Source organism: Chlorocebus sabaeus, chromosome 19, assembly GCF_047675955.1.
Source record: "Chlorocebus sabaeus isolate Y175 chromosome 19, mChlSab1.0.hap1, whole genome shotgun sequence".
NCBI classification, from domain to species: domain Eukaryota; kingdom Metazoa; phylum Chordata; class Mammalia; order Primates; family Cercopithecidae; genus Chlorocebus; species Chlorocebus sabaeus.
Window position 1 is genome coordinate 19410689 of NC_132922.1, and position 17028 is coordinate 19427716.

The 17028-nt window shown below is 44.6% G+C and overlaps 1 protein-coding gene across 1 annotated transcript in view; it reads right to left on the reverse strand.

Annotated features, from left to right (window-relative positions):
* DRG1 (developmentally regulated GTP binding protein 1) overlaps positions 1–17028 on the reverse strand; it is a 36695-nt gene that overhangs the window by 11360 nt on the left and 8307 nt on the right. Inside the window, exons 4-5 of the mRNA XM_007975514.3 lie at positions 12895–12964; positions 3125–3294 (exon numbers count right to left, since the gene is read on the reverse strand). Of these exons, the coding sequence (XP_007973705.2) occupies positions 3125–3294; positions 12895–12964 (240 nt within the window). The remainder of the gene's footprint in view (positions 1–3124; positions 3295–12894; positions 12965–17028) is intronic.

The following is a 17028-nucleotide window of genomic DNA, read 5'->3' on the forward strand; positions in this document are numbered from 1 at the left end:
CTGTATTTGGAGATAAGAGTCTTTAAAGCGGTAATCAAATTAAAATAAGGTCATTAGGGTGGGGCCCTAATCCAATACTGGTGGTCCTAATGAGAAAAGGAGATTAGGACACAGACACACAGAGCAAACACCAGATGAAGTCATATCTGTAAGCCAAGGACAGAAGCCTCAGAAGAAACCAACCCTGCCATCACCTTGATCTCAGACTTTCAGCCTCTAGAATTATGAAAAATAAATTTGTTATTTAAGCCACCCCATCTGTGGTACCTTATTATGGCAGCCCTGGCAAACTAATACAGAAATAATCTTAAATGTTCAAATTCGAACATTAAGACAGGATAATGGGAAAGATGTTTTGGGCAAGACAGCTTAAACCTATGCCAGTCAAATCATCTGGAATATTAAATTTAGTAGGAAAGTCTCAGTTCTCAATTCTGACAGAGAAGCAGCATTTGACAGAACTGGTCACTCTTATCTGAAACACTTTACTTGGCTTCCAGCATTTCAAACTCTTTCAGTTTTCCTTCTCTCTCTTTGTCTAAGAAGTCTTATCTCTTTGAGTCTCTTTTCTTTTTTTTTTTTGAGACGGAGTTTCACTCTTGGTGCCCAGGCTGGAGTGCAATGGCGCAATCTCAGCTCACTGCAACCTCCACCTCCTGGGTTCAAGCGATTCTCCTGCCTCAGTCTCCCAAGTAGCTAGGATTACAGGTGCGTGCCACCATGCCTGACTAGTTTTTGTATTTTTAGTAGAGACAGGGTTTTGCCATGTTGGCCAGGCTGGTCTCCAACTCCTGACCTCAGGTAATCTGCCCACTTCGGCCTTGGCATCAGCCACTGTGTCTGGCCAATTCTCTTTTCTTTTTTTTTTTAGATGGAGTCCCACTCTGTTGCTAGGCTGGAGTGCAGTGGCGTGATCTCGGCTCACTGCAACCTCCTCCTCCCGGATTCAAGCGATTCTCCTGCCTCAGCCTCCTGAGCAGCTGAGATTACAGGCGTGTGCCACCATGCTCAGCTAATTTTTGTGTTTTTAATAGAGACAGGGTTTCACCATGTTGGCCAGGATGGTCTCGATCTCTTGACCTTGTGATCTGCCCGCCTCGGCCTCCCAAAGTGCTGGGATTACAGGAATGAGCCACCGCGCCTGACTCTCTTTTCTTTTCTATCTATACTCACATCCTTGGTGATCTCAGTTAGGCCCATGACATTAAAGTTGATAATCACCAAATTTATATATCCAGTCTAGATAATTCCTCATGCAGCCTAGATAATTCCTCATGCCTTTTTTTTTTTTTTAGTAGAGATGGGGTCTCACTTTGTTGTCCAAGCTGGTTTTGAACTCCTGGGCTCAAGTGATCCTCCTGCCTCAACCTCTCAAAGTGCTGGGATTATAGATGTACAGTCATGAGCCACTGTGCCCAACCTACCCCATATGCCTTCTTGACAGAAACACCTGGATGTCTAACTGGCATCTAAAACTTAACATCCTGATCTTCTCCTTCCCTCCAAACCTATTCTACCAAAAGTCCTACCATTTTAGTAATAAGAGTTCATTTTTTTTTTTAGCTCAGGACAAAAAAAAAAAAAGTGGCTGGGTATGGTGGCTCACACCTGTAATCCCAACACTTTGGGAGACCAAAGCAGGAGGACAGTTTGAGGCCAAAAGTTCAAGATCAACCTGGGCAACATGGCAAATCTCCGTTTCTACCAAAAAAAAAAAAAATTAGCCAAGCCTGGAGGCATGTGACTATAGCCCTAGCTACTTAGAAGGCTGAGGCAGGAGGGTCACTTGAGCCCAGGAGTTTGAGCTAACAGTGATTGTACCACTGTACTCCAGCCTAAGCGACAGAATGAGATAAATCAGGCTGGCCAACATGGTAAAACCCCGTCTCTACTAAAAATACAAGAATTAGCCGGGCACAATGGCAGGCACCTGTAATTCCAGCTACTCAGGAGGCTGAGGCAGAAGAATCTCTTGAACTTGGTCGGCAGAGGTCGCAGTGCGCCAAGATCGCGCCACTGCACTCCAGCCTGAGCGACAGAGCAAGACAGAGTGAGACTCCATCTCTAAATAAGTAAATAAACAAACAAAAAACAAAACAGGCATCTCTGACTCTTTCTTTCACAATGCATACCCAATCCAGATATAATTACTATCAGCTATTTCAAAATCTTTCCACAACCAACCACTTTTCAACTCCTTCACTGTCACAACCCTGGTCCAGGAAGCTATCACTTCTTGGTTATTGCAATAACCTCTTAAATTATTTCTGTTTCTGCTCTTAACCTACTGCAATCTATTCTCAACATAAGAGTCAGAATTATTCCACTAAAACCTAAGTCAAATCATGTTTGTGGGTCAGAACTCAACCAACAGTTACCCATCTCCTGTAAAGTAAAAGCACATATGTCCCCATGTTATGATTTCATCTCTTACTACTCTCTTACTTGCTCATTCTGCTGTTCCTCAAACATGGGAAGACATGCCCTGCCTCAGTACCTTTCCACTTGGACGTTTCCTCTGCATGAAGCAAATGCTCTTCAAGATACCCACTCGGTTCACACCTTCATGTTACCTCAGTGAAGACTTCCCTGACCAACGTTCTTAAAACCGCAACCCTCACACCAACACTCTATCTCCTTTCCCTACTTTGTGTTCTCACATTTATCATTGACTAATACATTATATTTTACTCATTAATATTGTTTGCTATTCTATCCAACTAGAAAATAAAAGCAGGGGGTTTCACTATTCCCTCTTCCATTCCTGCTCAGAGCCTAAAACAATGCTTGGCCCATGGTAGGCACTCTATAAATTTGTGTTAAATGAATGAAAACAGAAGACATTGGCGGCCATGTACTTTATGCAAGCATAATATTGGTCCACACTCCCATATCATCCCCAATAGATAATCCAAAAGAGGAAATACGCAGCAAAGGTAAGTCTGAGACTGGCTCCTATCCTAATCTTGAAGTCTTTCTTGTCAGTCATTACGAAGTCACCGTGCTATCTCAATTAGTGCAGGGAAAAGCCAGGAAATTTTCCAATGTCAATGTCCATGCACCCTAATCCACTCCCCACTCCTATTCCTGCAGCAGCCTGCCCCAAGTCGTCTTCCCCACTTACAGTGGCTGTGAGATTAATGCCTCCCTTGTCTTTCTTCTTAAAGCCAATGTTGGGGGGTTTGCTGTTCAAGCGAATGCCAAAGCCTTCCAGCTCATTTTCAATTATCTTCTTATGTCCCAAAGGTTTCAGGACATCCAGAACAATCAAGATCAAGTTACAGGTTCGGGCCACTGAAGAGTAAGAAAAAAACATACCCAAGAAAGTTCAATAAAGCCTTAACTAACCCAAATACTCAAGTAGAGGTGTTTTTTCCCCCTACATTTAAGTGTCAAAGGATTTTTTTGTAATACATACATACATACAAGAAGTTCTTATAGCTACAAAAGATTTATACCAGAAGTCAATTTGCTTTGTATGCCATGAAATCAGCACATATTTGCCCAAGAGTTGACACATTTTCTGTCGCCCAGGCTGGAGTGCAGTGGCACAATCTTGGCTTACTGCAACCTCTTCCTCTCGGGTTCAAGCGATTCTCCTGCCTCAGCCACCCGAGTAACTGGGACTACAGGCATGTGCCACCATGCCCAGCTAATTGTATTTTAGTAGACATGGGGTTTCCTCACCATGTTGCCTGGGCTGGTCTTGAACTCCTGAGCTCAGGCAATCCACCCACCTCAGCCTCCCAAAGTGCTAGGATTACAGGCGTGAGCCACTGCGCCCACCCTTGGTTAGCATATTTTAAACCAAATTTAATGAGGTACAACTTTTTTTTAATTATATCCATGTTAAAGCACACAGTTCGATGGCAAATGTATATACCTGTGTAACCACCTAAGCAATCAAGACACGGAATATTTCCATCACCTACAGCATTCCTTTGTAACTCCTTTCAATCTTCCCCACTATTCCCAGCCAACCACTGATCTGCTTTCTGCCACCATACTTTGCACTTTTTAGAATTTCATATAAATGAAATCATATAAAATATATTATTTTGGCACAGCACAGTGGCTCCTGCCTACAATCCTAGCACTTTGGGAGGTTGTAGCAGAAGGACTGCTTGGAGCCAGGAGTTTGAGACCAGGCTGCGCAACAAAGTAAGATTCAATCTGTACCAAAAAAAAAAAAATGTAGTATTTTGTGCCTGAATATCTTATTTTTATCAATATATATTTATATTTATATTGACTGAGACAGAGTATCAGTCTATTGTCTAGGCTGGAGTGCAGTGGCATGATCATAGCTCACTGTAGCCTTTAACTCCTGGCCTCAAGCAATTCTCCTGACTTGGTCTCCCAAAGTGCCAAGATTACAGGCATGAGCCACAGTATCTGGCCTATTTCTATATTAAAATTCATTTGTCAAAAATTCTGCTTCCAGCTGGGAACGGGAGCCCATGCCTATAATCCCAGCACTTTGGGAGGCTGAAGCGAGAAGATCACCTGACGCCAGGTCAAGACCAGCCTGGTCAACATGGTGAAACCGACTCTACTAAAAATACAAAAACTGGCCAGGCACAGTGGCTCACATCTGTAATCCCAGCACTTTGGGAGGCTGAGGCAGGAGAATCGCTGAAACCCGGGAGATGGAGGTTGCAGTGAGCTGAGATTGTGCCACTGCACTCCAGCCTGGGCAACAGAGCAAGAACCCATTTCCAAAAATAAGTAAATAAAACATTAGCTGGCCGTGGTAGTGGACACCTGTAATACCAGCTACTCATGAGGCTGAGGCACAACAATCACTTGAACCGGGGAGGCAGAGGTTGCAGTGAGCCGAGATCATGCCACTGCACTCCAGTCAGCCTGGGTAACAGAGCTCCATCTCAGGAAAAAAAAAAAAAATTCTGCTTCCATCAACTTTCTAGTTTCTCATTTTTTTAAATTCTCTTTTTTGAAGAGACAGACTCTTGCCTTGTCACTCAGGCTGGAGTGCAGTCGCATGATCATAGCTCATTATAACCTCTACCTCCTGGGCTCAACTGATCCTCCTGCCTCAGCCTCTTTGAATATCTCAGACTACACATGTGTGCCATGTCACATGACTATTTTTTTTTTTTAATTTTTATTTTTGTAGAGACAGGGTCTTGCAATGTTGCCCAGGTTGGTCTCGAACTCCTGGCCTCAAACAATACTCCTGCCTCAGTCTCCCAAAGTGCTGGGATTACAGGTATAAGCCATTGCACCTGACCCTCATTCTTTTTTTTTTTTTTCTTCCTTTGGAGATGGAGTAGAGATGGCGTTTTACCACGTTGTTCAGGCTGGTCTTGAACTCCTGACCTCATGATCTGCCCACCCCAGCCTCCCAAAGTGCTGGGATTACAGGCGTGAGCCACCATGCCCAGACTCAGCGGTAGACTTTTTTTTTTTTTTTTTTTTTTTTTGAGACAGAGTTTCACTCTTGTTGCCCAGACTGGAGTGCAATGGTGAGACCTCGGCTCACCACAACGTCCGCCTTCTGGGTTCAAGCAATTCTCCTGACCCAGCCTCCTAAGTAGCTGGGATTATAGGCATGGGCCACCACTCCCAGCTAATTTTGTATTTTTAGTAGAGACAGGGTTTCTCCAGGTTGGTCAGGCTAGTCTCAAACTTTCAACCTCCGGTGATCCGCCCGCCTCAGCCTCCCAAAGTGCTGGGACTACACACATGTGCCACCATGCCCAGCCTGATTTTATTTTATTTATTATTTTTTAGATGGAGTCTCGCTCTGTCACGCAGGCTGGAGTGCAATGGCATGATCTCGGCTCACTGCAACCTCCACCCACGGGTTCAGGCTATTCTCCTGCCTCAGCCTCCCAAGTAGCTGGGACTACAGGCATGCATCACTATGCCTGGCTACATTTTGTATTTTTAGTACAGACAGGGTTTCACCATGTTGGCCAGGCTGGTCTCAAACTCCTGACCTCAAGTGATCCACCCGCCTCAGCCTCCCAGAGTGCTGCAATTATAGGCGTGAGCCACCACGCCTGGCCATGATTTTATTTTTATTATTATTTTTTGACACGGAGCCTTGCTCTGTTGCCAGGCTGGAGTGCAGTGGTGCGATCTCTCGGCTCACTGCAACCTCCGCCTCCCAGGTTTAAGCGATTCTCCTGCCTCAGCCTCCTGAGTAGCTGGGACTACAGGTGTACACCACCACACCCAGCTAATTTTTGTATTTTTAGTAGAGAGATGGGGTTTCATCATGTTGGCCAGGAGGGTCTCGATCTCCTGACCTGGTGATCCACCCGCCTCAGCCTCCCAAAGTGCTGGGATTACAGGTGTTTGAGTCACCACGCCTGACCTTATTATTACCATTATTATTATTATTTGAGACAGGGTCTCTGTTTATTGCCCAGGCTGCAGTGCAGTGCCATGATCACGGCTCACTGCAGCTTGACCTCCTGGGCTCAAGAGAGCCTTCCACCTCAGCCTCCCAAACAGCTGGGACTACAGGAACACACCACCACATCCAGCTATTTTTTTTTTTTTTTTTTTTTTGAGACAGAGTCTTGCTGTCACCAGGCTGGAGTGCAATGGTGCGATCTCGGCTCACTGCAACCTCTGCCGTTCAGAGTCAAGCAATTCTCCTGCCTCAGCCTCCCAAGTAGCTGGGACTACAGGCACGCACTACCATGCCCAGCTAACTTTTGTATTTTTAATAAAAATGGTGGGGTTTCACCATGTTGGCCAGATGGTCTCTATCTCTTCACCTCGTGATCCGCCTGCCTCGGCCTCCCAAAGTGCTAGAATTACAGACTGTAGAATTACAATGCTGGAATTACAGACTGTAAGCCACCGCGCACGGACGGCCAGTGATATCTTAAGCCCAGTGACTGAAGTGATAGAAAAGAGGTCAGAGAGGCAGCCAGGGGTCAGGTCATTTACGGTAAAGACTTTGGTTCTCATCCCAAATAATACGGCAAAACATCAGAAGATACAGCCAAGAAATGACATGATCTGACTTCTTTTTGTTTGCTTTCTTTGAGACACAGTCTCACTCTGTCACGCAGGCTGGAGTGCAGTGGCATCTCACCTGACTACAACTTCCGCCTCCCAGGTTCAAGTGATCCTCCCATTTCAGCCTCCCAAGTAGCTAATTTTTGTATTTTTAGTAGAGATGGGGTTTCACCATGTTGGCGAGGATAATCTGGAACTCCTGGCCTCAAGTGGTCTGCCTGCCTCAGCCTCCCAAAGTGCTGGGATTACAATCATGAACCATCATGCCTAGACTGATCTGACTTCTTATACACAATCATTCTAGCTGTAGTGAGAAGATACTACAGAGCAGCAGGATAGCAGCAGGAAGGCCAGTGATGGGGCTATAATGCTAGAGACAAGGCATCACGAAGGAAGTGACAATATAGGTGAAGAGTTTGGAGTCACTACAAATCAAAGGGGAAAAAAATAGAAGGTGTTGGGGAAAGTGGCCCATTATACAGAGAAAATTAAAATTGGATACCCTTCTAATATCAGATATAAGAATAGTCTCCAGGTAAATAAAGGACCCAAAAGTATAGAAAAAACAGGAGACTATATCTAAGACCTAAGGAAAGATAGGGACTTCTTAAATAAAACTTTAAAAGCACAAACCATAAGAAAAAATAAACAGTAGGCCAGGTGCTCACACCTGTAATCCCAGCACTTTGGGAGACTGAGGCAGGTAGATCCCTTGAGGTCAGGAGTTCGAGACAAGCCTGACCAACATGGTGAAACCCCGTTTCTATTAAAAATACAAAAAAATTAGCCAGGCGTGGTGGCACACACCTGTGATCCCAGCTACAAATAAAGAGTAGATTCTAACAAAATTAAGGGTTTTTATTCAACAAATACCACCTTGGACAAAATTAATGGGAGAAGATATTTGTAATGTCTAAAGCAGTTTCTGCAATAATGAAAATATTCTGCATCTGTACTGTCCAATACAGTAGTTACTAGTCACATGTAGCTAATAAGCACATAAAGTGTGGCTTACATAAATTGAGGAACTAAATTTTAAATTTTATTTAATTGTAATTAAATTTTAGTCACACGTAACTAGTAAATATCATATTAGACAAAGAATTTAAGAGAAATTCTTGAAAAACAGTAAGACAACAATCACTGCCTGGGCAATATATCGAGATTCTACCTCTAAAAAAGTAAAAATCAGGCCGGGCGCGGTGGCTCACGCCTGTAATCCCTGCACTTTGGGAGGCCGAGGCGGGCGGATCACGAGGTCAGGAGATCGAGACCATCCTGGATAACATGGTGAAACCCCGTCTCTACTAAAATACAAAAAACTAGGCGGGCGCGGTGGCGGGCGCCTGTAGTCCCAGCTACTCGGGAGGCTGAGGCAGGAGAATGGCGTGAACCCGGGAGGCGGAGCTTGCAGTGAGCCGAGATGGTGCCACTGCACTCCAGCCTGGGCGACAGAGTGAAGACTCCGCCTCAAAAAAAAAAAAAAAAAAAAAAAAAAAGTAAAAATCAATTAGCCTGGCACGGTGGTGCATGCCAGTAGTCCCAGCTACTTAGGAAGCTGAGGAGAGAGAGACCCTCTCGAGCTCAGGGTTTTCAAGACCATCCTAAATAACATAGTGAGATTGTCTCTCCAAAAGTAAAAAATTAGCCGGGCATGATGGTACATGCTGCCTGTAGTCCTAGCTACTCAAGAGGCTGAGGAGGAAGGATCGCCTGATCCCAGGAGATTGAGGCTGCAGTGAGCTGTGATCATGCCACTGTACTCCAGCCTGGTCAAGAGAGCAAGACCCTGTCTCTTTAAAAAAAAGAAAAGAAAGGCCGGGCGCAGTGGCTCAAGCCTGTAATCCCAGCACTTTGGGAGGCCGAGACGGGTAGATCACGAGGTCAGGAGATCGAGACCATCCTATCCTGTCTATCACGGTGAAACACCATCTCTACTAAAAATACAAAAAATTAGGCAGATGTGGTGGCAGGTGACTGTAGTCCCAGCTACTCAGGAGGCTGAGCAGGAGAATGGCGTGAACCCGGGAGGCGGAGCTTGCAGTGAGCTGAGATCCGGCCACTGCACTCCAGCCTGGGCGACAGAGCGAGACTCCGTCTCAGAAAAAAAAAAAAAAGAAAAAAAAAAGAAAATGTGCCATAAATTGAGAAGTATGATTAACTCCATCTTTTGGTAGAGTTTCCTCCTTAGCAAAGTAGCCAGGAAGTCAGTCACCTAACTCAATGTTTTTCACTTAAGGATGAAAAAGGGGGCAAAAGAGTGGCTGGCCTCTAGATATATTTCAAAGGTAAAGCCAACTAGATATAAAAACGTAGTAGATGTGGGGGATGAAAGGGAAAAAAAGATTTGACCTAAAAGTTCTGAAGGATAAATTTGCCTTTACAGAGATAGAAAAGACTAAGGGAAGAGCAAGTTGAGGATGGGAGATCAATAATGTCTTTTTGTTTTTTAATTTTTACATTTACTTTCATTTCTTAATAGAGATTAGGTATTACTATGTTGCCCAGGCTGGTCTCAAACTCTTGAGCTCAAGTGATCCCCCCGCCTGAGCTAAGATCAAGAATGTAATCTTATACATGTTAAGTCTGAGACACCTAATTAGACATCCAAGCGGAGATATGTCGGCAGCTGGTCTGCAGTTCATCAGAAGGCAAAATACTGCCACACATTTCATAATCATTAGAATATAGATCCAGACATTTAAAACCAAAGAATTAGATGAAATAACCCGCATTCGGCATAGACAGAGCAGAGACAGAGAGGCAAAGAAACTCCAAGATTAGGCATTGCGGTAATCCACATTTAGAGGGCTTGATGATGGGGCAGATCAAGCAAAGGAGACCAGGAAGAAGCACTGGTGTCAGAGATCAGGTAAAGCAAATACTTCAAGGAGGGAGTGATCAACTGTGTTACTCTCTTTAGAAAGATGTGGACAATAAACTGGGCATCAGGTTTGACAATGGGGAAGTCATATGTGTCCTTGTTAAGAACAGACAGGAGTCGGGAGGGCCCGGTGGCTCATGCCTGTAATCCCAGCACTTTGGGAGGCCAAGGTGGGTGGATCACCTGAGGTTAGGAGTTTAAGACCAGCCTGGCCAACGTGGTGAAACCCCATCTCTACTAAAAACACAAAAATTAGCCAGGTGTGGTGGCAGGTGCCTATAATTCCAGCTACTCAGGAGGCAGAGGCAGGAGAATCACTTGAACTCAGGAGGCAGAGGCTGCAGTGAGCCAAGATCGTGCCATTGCACTCCAGCCTGGGCAACACAGTGGGACTCCATCTCCAAAAAAAAAAAAAAAAAAAAAAGCAAACAGAATACACAAGCGTCTAAGAAAAAATAATGCATCCACGAAACAAGAACAAGATGCTTAAAAAAAAAAAAAAAAAAGGAAAAATCAGAAGACAGAAGCAAAGTCTTAGAAATTAAAAACAATACTACAGCAGCAATATACTCAATAGCAGGATTAGAAGATAATGCTGAGAAAATCACTTAAAGAAAAAATTAAGAGACAAAAGATAATTTTAAAAAATTACAAGGGCCAAGTGCAGTGGGTCACACCTGCAATCCCAACACTTTGGGAGGCCAAGGCAGAAGGATCACTTGAGCCCAGGGGCTCAAGACCAGCCTGGGCAAGAAAGCAAGACCCCTACAAAAAAAGTTTTTAAATTTAGCCCAGCGTGGTGTTGCATGTCTGTATTCCTAGCTACTCAGAAAGCTGACATGAGAAGATTGCTTGAGCCTAGGAGTTCACAGTTATGGTGAGCTACATACGATCAGGCCGCTGCACTCAAGCCTGGGTGACAGAGTGAGACTCTGTCTTTATAAAACAAGAAAGTTAAGAAAATTATAAACCCAGAAGTCCAGCATTCTATTAGCAGTCCTTCCATAAATAAGGAACTCAGAGGAAATTATCAAAGAAAACAGAAAAATTTCCAATAAAGTGAAAGATATGAGTAGTCATGCTGAAAGAGTCTACCACACCAGGAAAGGGAGATGGAAATTAAGGAAAAAAAAAAAAAGGCAGCCCAGGCAACATGACAAAACTCTCTACTAAAAATACCAAAAAATTAGCCAGGTATGGTGGCACGCACCTGTAGTCCCTGCTACTCAGGAGGCTGACGCGGATCACCTGAGTCCAGGGACTCCAGTGAGCCGAGATCCCACCACTGCACTCCAGGCTAGGTGATGGGAGTGAGAGTGAGACCCTGTTCCGACAAAAAAAAAAAAAAAAAAGAAAGAAAGGCTCCACCAAATATCCAGCAAGATAAATTAAAGTAAAGAAAGAGAGGGCCCCACCAAATATCCAGCAAGATAAATTAAAGAAAAGAAAGAGAGGGCCAGGTGCGGTGGGTCACGCCTGTAATCCCAGCACTTTGGGAGGCCGAGGCAGGCAGATCACAGCATCAGGAGATGGAGACCATCCTGGCTAATATGGTGAAACCCCATCTCTACTAAAAATACAAAAAATAGCTGGGCTTGGTGGTGGGCGCCTGTAGTCCCAGCTACTTGGGAGGCTGAGGCAGGAGAATGGCATGAACCTGGGAGGTAGAGCTTGCAGCGTGCCAAGATGGCGCCACTGCACTCTAGCCTGGGTGACAGTGAGACTCTGCCTCAAAAAAAAACAAAACAAACAAAGCCCAAACCAAGAATTAATTTGCTGAAGTAGCCTTTTTTTGATACAGAGTCTCGCCCTGTGGCACGATCTCAGCTCACTGCAAGCTCCACCTCCCAGGTTCACACCATTCTCCTGCCTCAGCCTCCCTAGTAGCTGGGACTACAGGTGCCTGCTACCACACTGGCTAATTTTTTTGTATTTTTAGTAGAGAGAGGGTTTCACTGTGTCAGCCAGGATGGTCTCAATCTCCTAACCTCGTGACTTGCCCGCCTCAGCTTCCCAAAGTGCTGGGATTACAGGCATGAGCCACCGCACCCAGCCTGAAGTAGCTTTTAAGATCTTCCAGTAAGGGGAAAAAAGTTGGTTATTTATCAAAAAACAAAAAAAACGTTCTAACTATTGGACTCAACAGCAATAGTAGACGCTATAAGATAGTGTTCTTCAAATTTCTGAGGGCAAATGACTTCTAATTTATAAATCTATAAATAGCAAAACTAATGACCCCAGTACAAGGGTAAAATAAAAATAACCTTCAAACATGAAAGGACAGCACTCTGGGAAACCAAGGCAGGCAGATCACTTGAGCTCAGGAGTTTGAGACCAGCCTGGGCAACATGGTGAAACTCCGTCTCTACAAAAAAAAAAAGAAAAAAAAATTAGCCAGGCATAGTGGCACACCCCTGCTATAATTCCTGCTACCTGGGAGGCTTAGGTGGGAGGATTCCTTGAACCCGGGAGGCAGAGGTTTCAGTGAGCCAAGATTGTCCCACTGTACTCCAGCCTGGATGACAGAGTGAGCCACTGTCCCCCCACAAAAAAAAAAAAATGAGAAGACAGAAAAATTTACCTGTATCATTCATCTTCCTTAGGGAAGTTATTAAAGAATGTCTTTCAGCAAAACATCCAAAAAAGTAGACATTGCCTCTAGGAAATAGAAGATCCCACACAAGAGAAGAACAGAAGATCTCAATATGACGGCCATATAAAACATCTAAAGCTGCATTGTCCAATACAGACTCCACTAGCTCCTTAATTGTACTAGGCACATTTCAAGAGCTCTATACCCATACATGCCTAGGAGCTACAATGTTGGACAGCACAGATTCAGAACACTCCTAACATTGCAGCTAAGATCCCTTCAAGTTTCACATCTAATGAGAAGTCAGGTGAAACTATGCCCTTCACTGTGGTATAACCTCAAGCCTAGTAGTCTCTGACTAAAGGAATAGTACCAGAGAAGGGAATGATATCCCAGGATGGTGGCAAGTGCCACTCACCTGCAATGACTTGACGACCTCTACCTTTCCCATCCTTGGCACCTTCAATGATACCTGGGAGATCCAGGAGCTGCAAGATTAAGAATGGTGGAAGAGGATGAAAGAAAAAACTAGTTATACATTTGAAAATATTAAACAGAATTAATTTATTTCTCAAGTACCTATAATTTATCAGACCCAAATCCAATCTTCCTTATAAGTGAGTGTGTGAATATTACTTTTTTTTTTTTTTTGAGATAGAGTCTCGATTTGTTGCCCAGGCTGGAGTGCAGTGGCACGATCTCGGCTCACTGCAAGCTCCACTTCCACGCCATTCTCCTGCCTCAGGCTCCCCGGGTAGCTGGGACTACAGGCACCCGCCACCACGCCTGGCTAATTTTTTTGTATTTTTAGTAGAGACGGGGTTTCACTGTGTTAGCCAGGATGGTCTTGATCTCCTGACCTTGTGATCCTCCTGCCTCGGCCTCCCAAAGTGCTAGGATTACAGGCATGAGCCACTGCGCCTGGCCATGAATATTACTTTTAATAAGCATCTACTAAATGTCAGCTACAGGCATTTTTTTTTTTTTTTTTGGGAAATGGAGTTTCATGCTTTTTGCCCAGGTTGGAGTGCAACAGCACAATTTTGGCTCACTGTAACCTTTGCCTCTTGGGTTCAAGCAATTCTCCTGCCTCAGCCTACCAAGTAGCTGGGATTACAGGCACCCGCCACCATGCCCAGGAAACTTTTGTATATTTGTAGTACGGACGGTTTCACCATGTTGGCCAGGCGGGTGTCGAACTCCTGACCTCAGGTGATCTGCCTGCCTCAGCCTCCCAAAGTGTTGGAATTACAGGTGTGAGCCACCACGCCCAGCCTATAGGCGTCTTTTGTTTTTTGTTTTGGGAGACACAGTCTCACTCTGTTGCCCAGGCTGGAGTGCAGTGGCACCACCTCCGCTCACTGAAACCTCCACCTCCCAGGTTCAAGCGATTCTTCTGCCTCAAACTCCTGAGTAGCTGAGGACTACAGGTGCACACCACCACGCCTGGTTAATTTTTGTATTTTTAGTAGGGACGGGGTTTCACCATATTGGCCAGGCTGGTCTCAAACTCCTGACCTCGTGATCTGCCCGCCTCGACCTCCCAAAGTGCTGGGATTACAGGCATGAGCCACCACGCCCAGGCTAGGCTTTTTATGTACTTTACCTAGTTGAAAATATCTAACAACCCTGTGAGATAAGGATACTAGCTGAAGTTCACAGCGGGTAAGTGACTTGTCCAAAGTCATAGTTCTAATAGGTTATAACCCATGTTTTCTAGCCAAAATCCATTATTCTACATTAACTTTTTTAAAAGACAGAGTCTCACTCTGCCACCCCGGCTGCAGTGCAGTGGCACAATCTCAGCTCACTACAACCTCTGCCTCCCAGGTTCTAGCAATTCTCCTGTCTCAGCCTCCACAGTAGCTGAGACTACAGGGCACACAACGCCACACCCGGCTAATTTTTTGTATTTTAGTAGAGACAGGGTTTCAATGTGTTGCCCAGGCTGGTCTCCAACTCCTGAGCTCAGGAAATCCACCCACCTCAGCCTCACAAAGTACTAGGATTACAGGACTGAGCCACCATGACCGGCCAATTCTACATTAATATTTTTCAGTGTTCCCCCACTTTTCAGAAGGCTGAGCCTCCATATAAATTCCTTACAGCAGGTATCAGCTCAATCTTGATATTTACATATGATATATATTGAGATTTCTACAAATCCTCAATTTACAAAAATTTCTATAGCTGTTCTTAAGCAGGAAAGCACAACTGAATCACCTGGAAAAACTTAAAAAATGTAAAGAGCTGAAACCCATCCCTGCAGATTCTGATTTAAAGGGTCAAACTAGGGTTCAGACATGGATCTATACTGCAAAAGGCTTCACAAGTGACTCTGATGTGTGCCCCAATAAAAAATGGACTGCTCAGGCTGGGCCCAGTAACTCACACCCATAATTCCACAGCACTTTCCCAGACGCCGAAGCAGGCAGATTGCTTGAGCTCAGGAGTTCGAGACCATCCTGGCCCACATGGTGAAACCTCGTCTGTACAAAAAATACAAAAGTTAGCTGGGTGTGGTGGCACATGCCTGTAATCCCAGCTACTCTGGAGGCTGAGGCACAAGAATGACTTGAACCCGAGAGGCGAAGGTTGCAGTGAGCCGAGATTATGCCACTGCACTCCAGCCTGGGCGACACAGTAAGACTCTGTCTCAAAAAATAATAAAAATAAATAAATTTTAAAAGATTTTAAAAAGATAAAAATGACTCCTCAACTGCCCAGAAAATGCAGTAACGTAAAAACTTCACAGAAGTCAGTGTACCTAATGATGTGACTGAAAAAAAACCAACCCCACAGCACATGTGATTCAAATTTACATCTCAGCAAAATTATAAACTATTAACTTGATTGCCCTTAAGAATCAGTCAAAACAGTTAAAACAAACATAAAATCTAAAATTACCAAGGTCTACTGTATGGCCAATAGTGAATTATACACACAAATGAACTGAAAACAGAGATGCAGCTTATTAAAACATCACTTAAAATATCTTTTTTTTTTTTTTTTTTTTTTTTTTTGAGAATGAATCTCGCTCTACCGCCCAGGCTGGAGTGCAGTGGTGCAATCTTGGCTCACTGCAACCTCCACCTCCCAGGTTCAAGCGATTCTCGGGCCTCAGCCTCCTGAGTAGCTGGGATTACAGGTGCTCACCACGATGCCCCACCAATTTTTTTGTGTATTTTTAGTAGAGACAAGGTTTCACCATGTTGGCCAGGCTGGTCTCGAACTCCTGACCTCAAGTGATCTGCCCATGTCAGCCTCCCAAAATGCTGGGATTAGAGGCATGAGCCACAGTTACCGGCCTTGTTTTGTAACAGGTATTCTCAGCCGGGCATGGTGGCTCAAGCCTATAACCCCAGCACTCTGGGAGGCCAACGTGAGCGGATCACCTGAGGTCAGGAGTTTGAGGACAGCTTGGCCAACATGGTGAAACCCCACCTCTACTAAAAACACACAAAAAAATTAGCGGGGCGTGGTGGCGGGCACCTGTAATCCCAGCAACTTGGGAGGCTGAGGCAGGAGAATTGCTTGAACCCGGGAGGCGGAGGTTGCAGTGAGCCAAGGTAACACCACTGCACTCCAGCCTGGGCAATGCAGCGAGACTCCCCTTTCTTTCTTTCTTTTTTTTTTTTCTTTTTTCTTTTGAGATAGAGTCTCCCTCCATTGCCCAGACTAGAGTGCAGTGGTGTTATCTCGGCTAACTGCAACCTCCACCTCTCGGGTTCAAGCAATTCTCCTGCCTCAGTCTCCCAAGTAGCTGGGATTACAGATGCCTGCCACCACACCCCACTACTTTATTTGTGCATTTTTAGTAGAGACAGGGTTTCACCATGTTAGCCAACCTGGTCTCGAAGTTCTGACCTCAGGTGATCTGCTCACCTTGGCCTCCCAAAGTACTGGGATTACAGGTTTGAGCCACCATACCTGGCCAAAACATAATTTAAATCAGATATGCTTTGCTCTAAGAATATAAGAAATTACAGAAATATACTTTGCATTAAATAAACTACAATGAAAACTGATTTAGGAGGTGCTAGACAGTTCAACTTCTCCATTCAAGGACCTACTCAAAAAAAAAAAAAAAAAAAAAAGAAAATAAAAAATAAAAATAAAACAAAAGAACATACTCAGGCCCAGCACAGTGGCTCATGCCTATAACCCCAGCACCTCAGGGGGCTGAGGCAGGTGGACTGCTTGTGTGTAGGAGTTCGAGACCAGCCTGGGCAACATATTGAGACTGTGTCTCTACAAAAAATAGAAAATTAGTCAGGCATGGTGGCACATGCCTATAGTCCCAGCTACTTGGAAGGCTAAAGTGGAAGGATCACTTGAGCCCGGGAGGTCGAGGCTGCAGTGAGCCATGATCGTGCCCATGCCACTGCACTCAGCCTGGGTGACAGTGTGAGGGAGAATTACCATGAGGCAAAAAGTACAATAATAACTGTTACAGACAAGACCCACAGATGGATGCTACAATAAGCAGGCAAAAGTTTGAGGAAAAACAGGATTTGCATCTTCTTGAAGTATCTCCCCTAAAATATATATT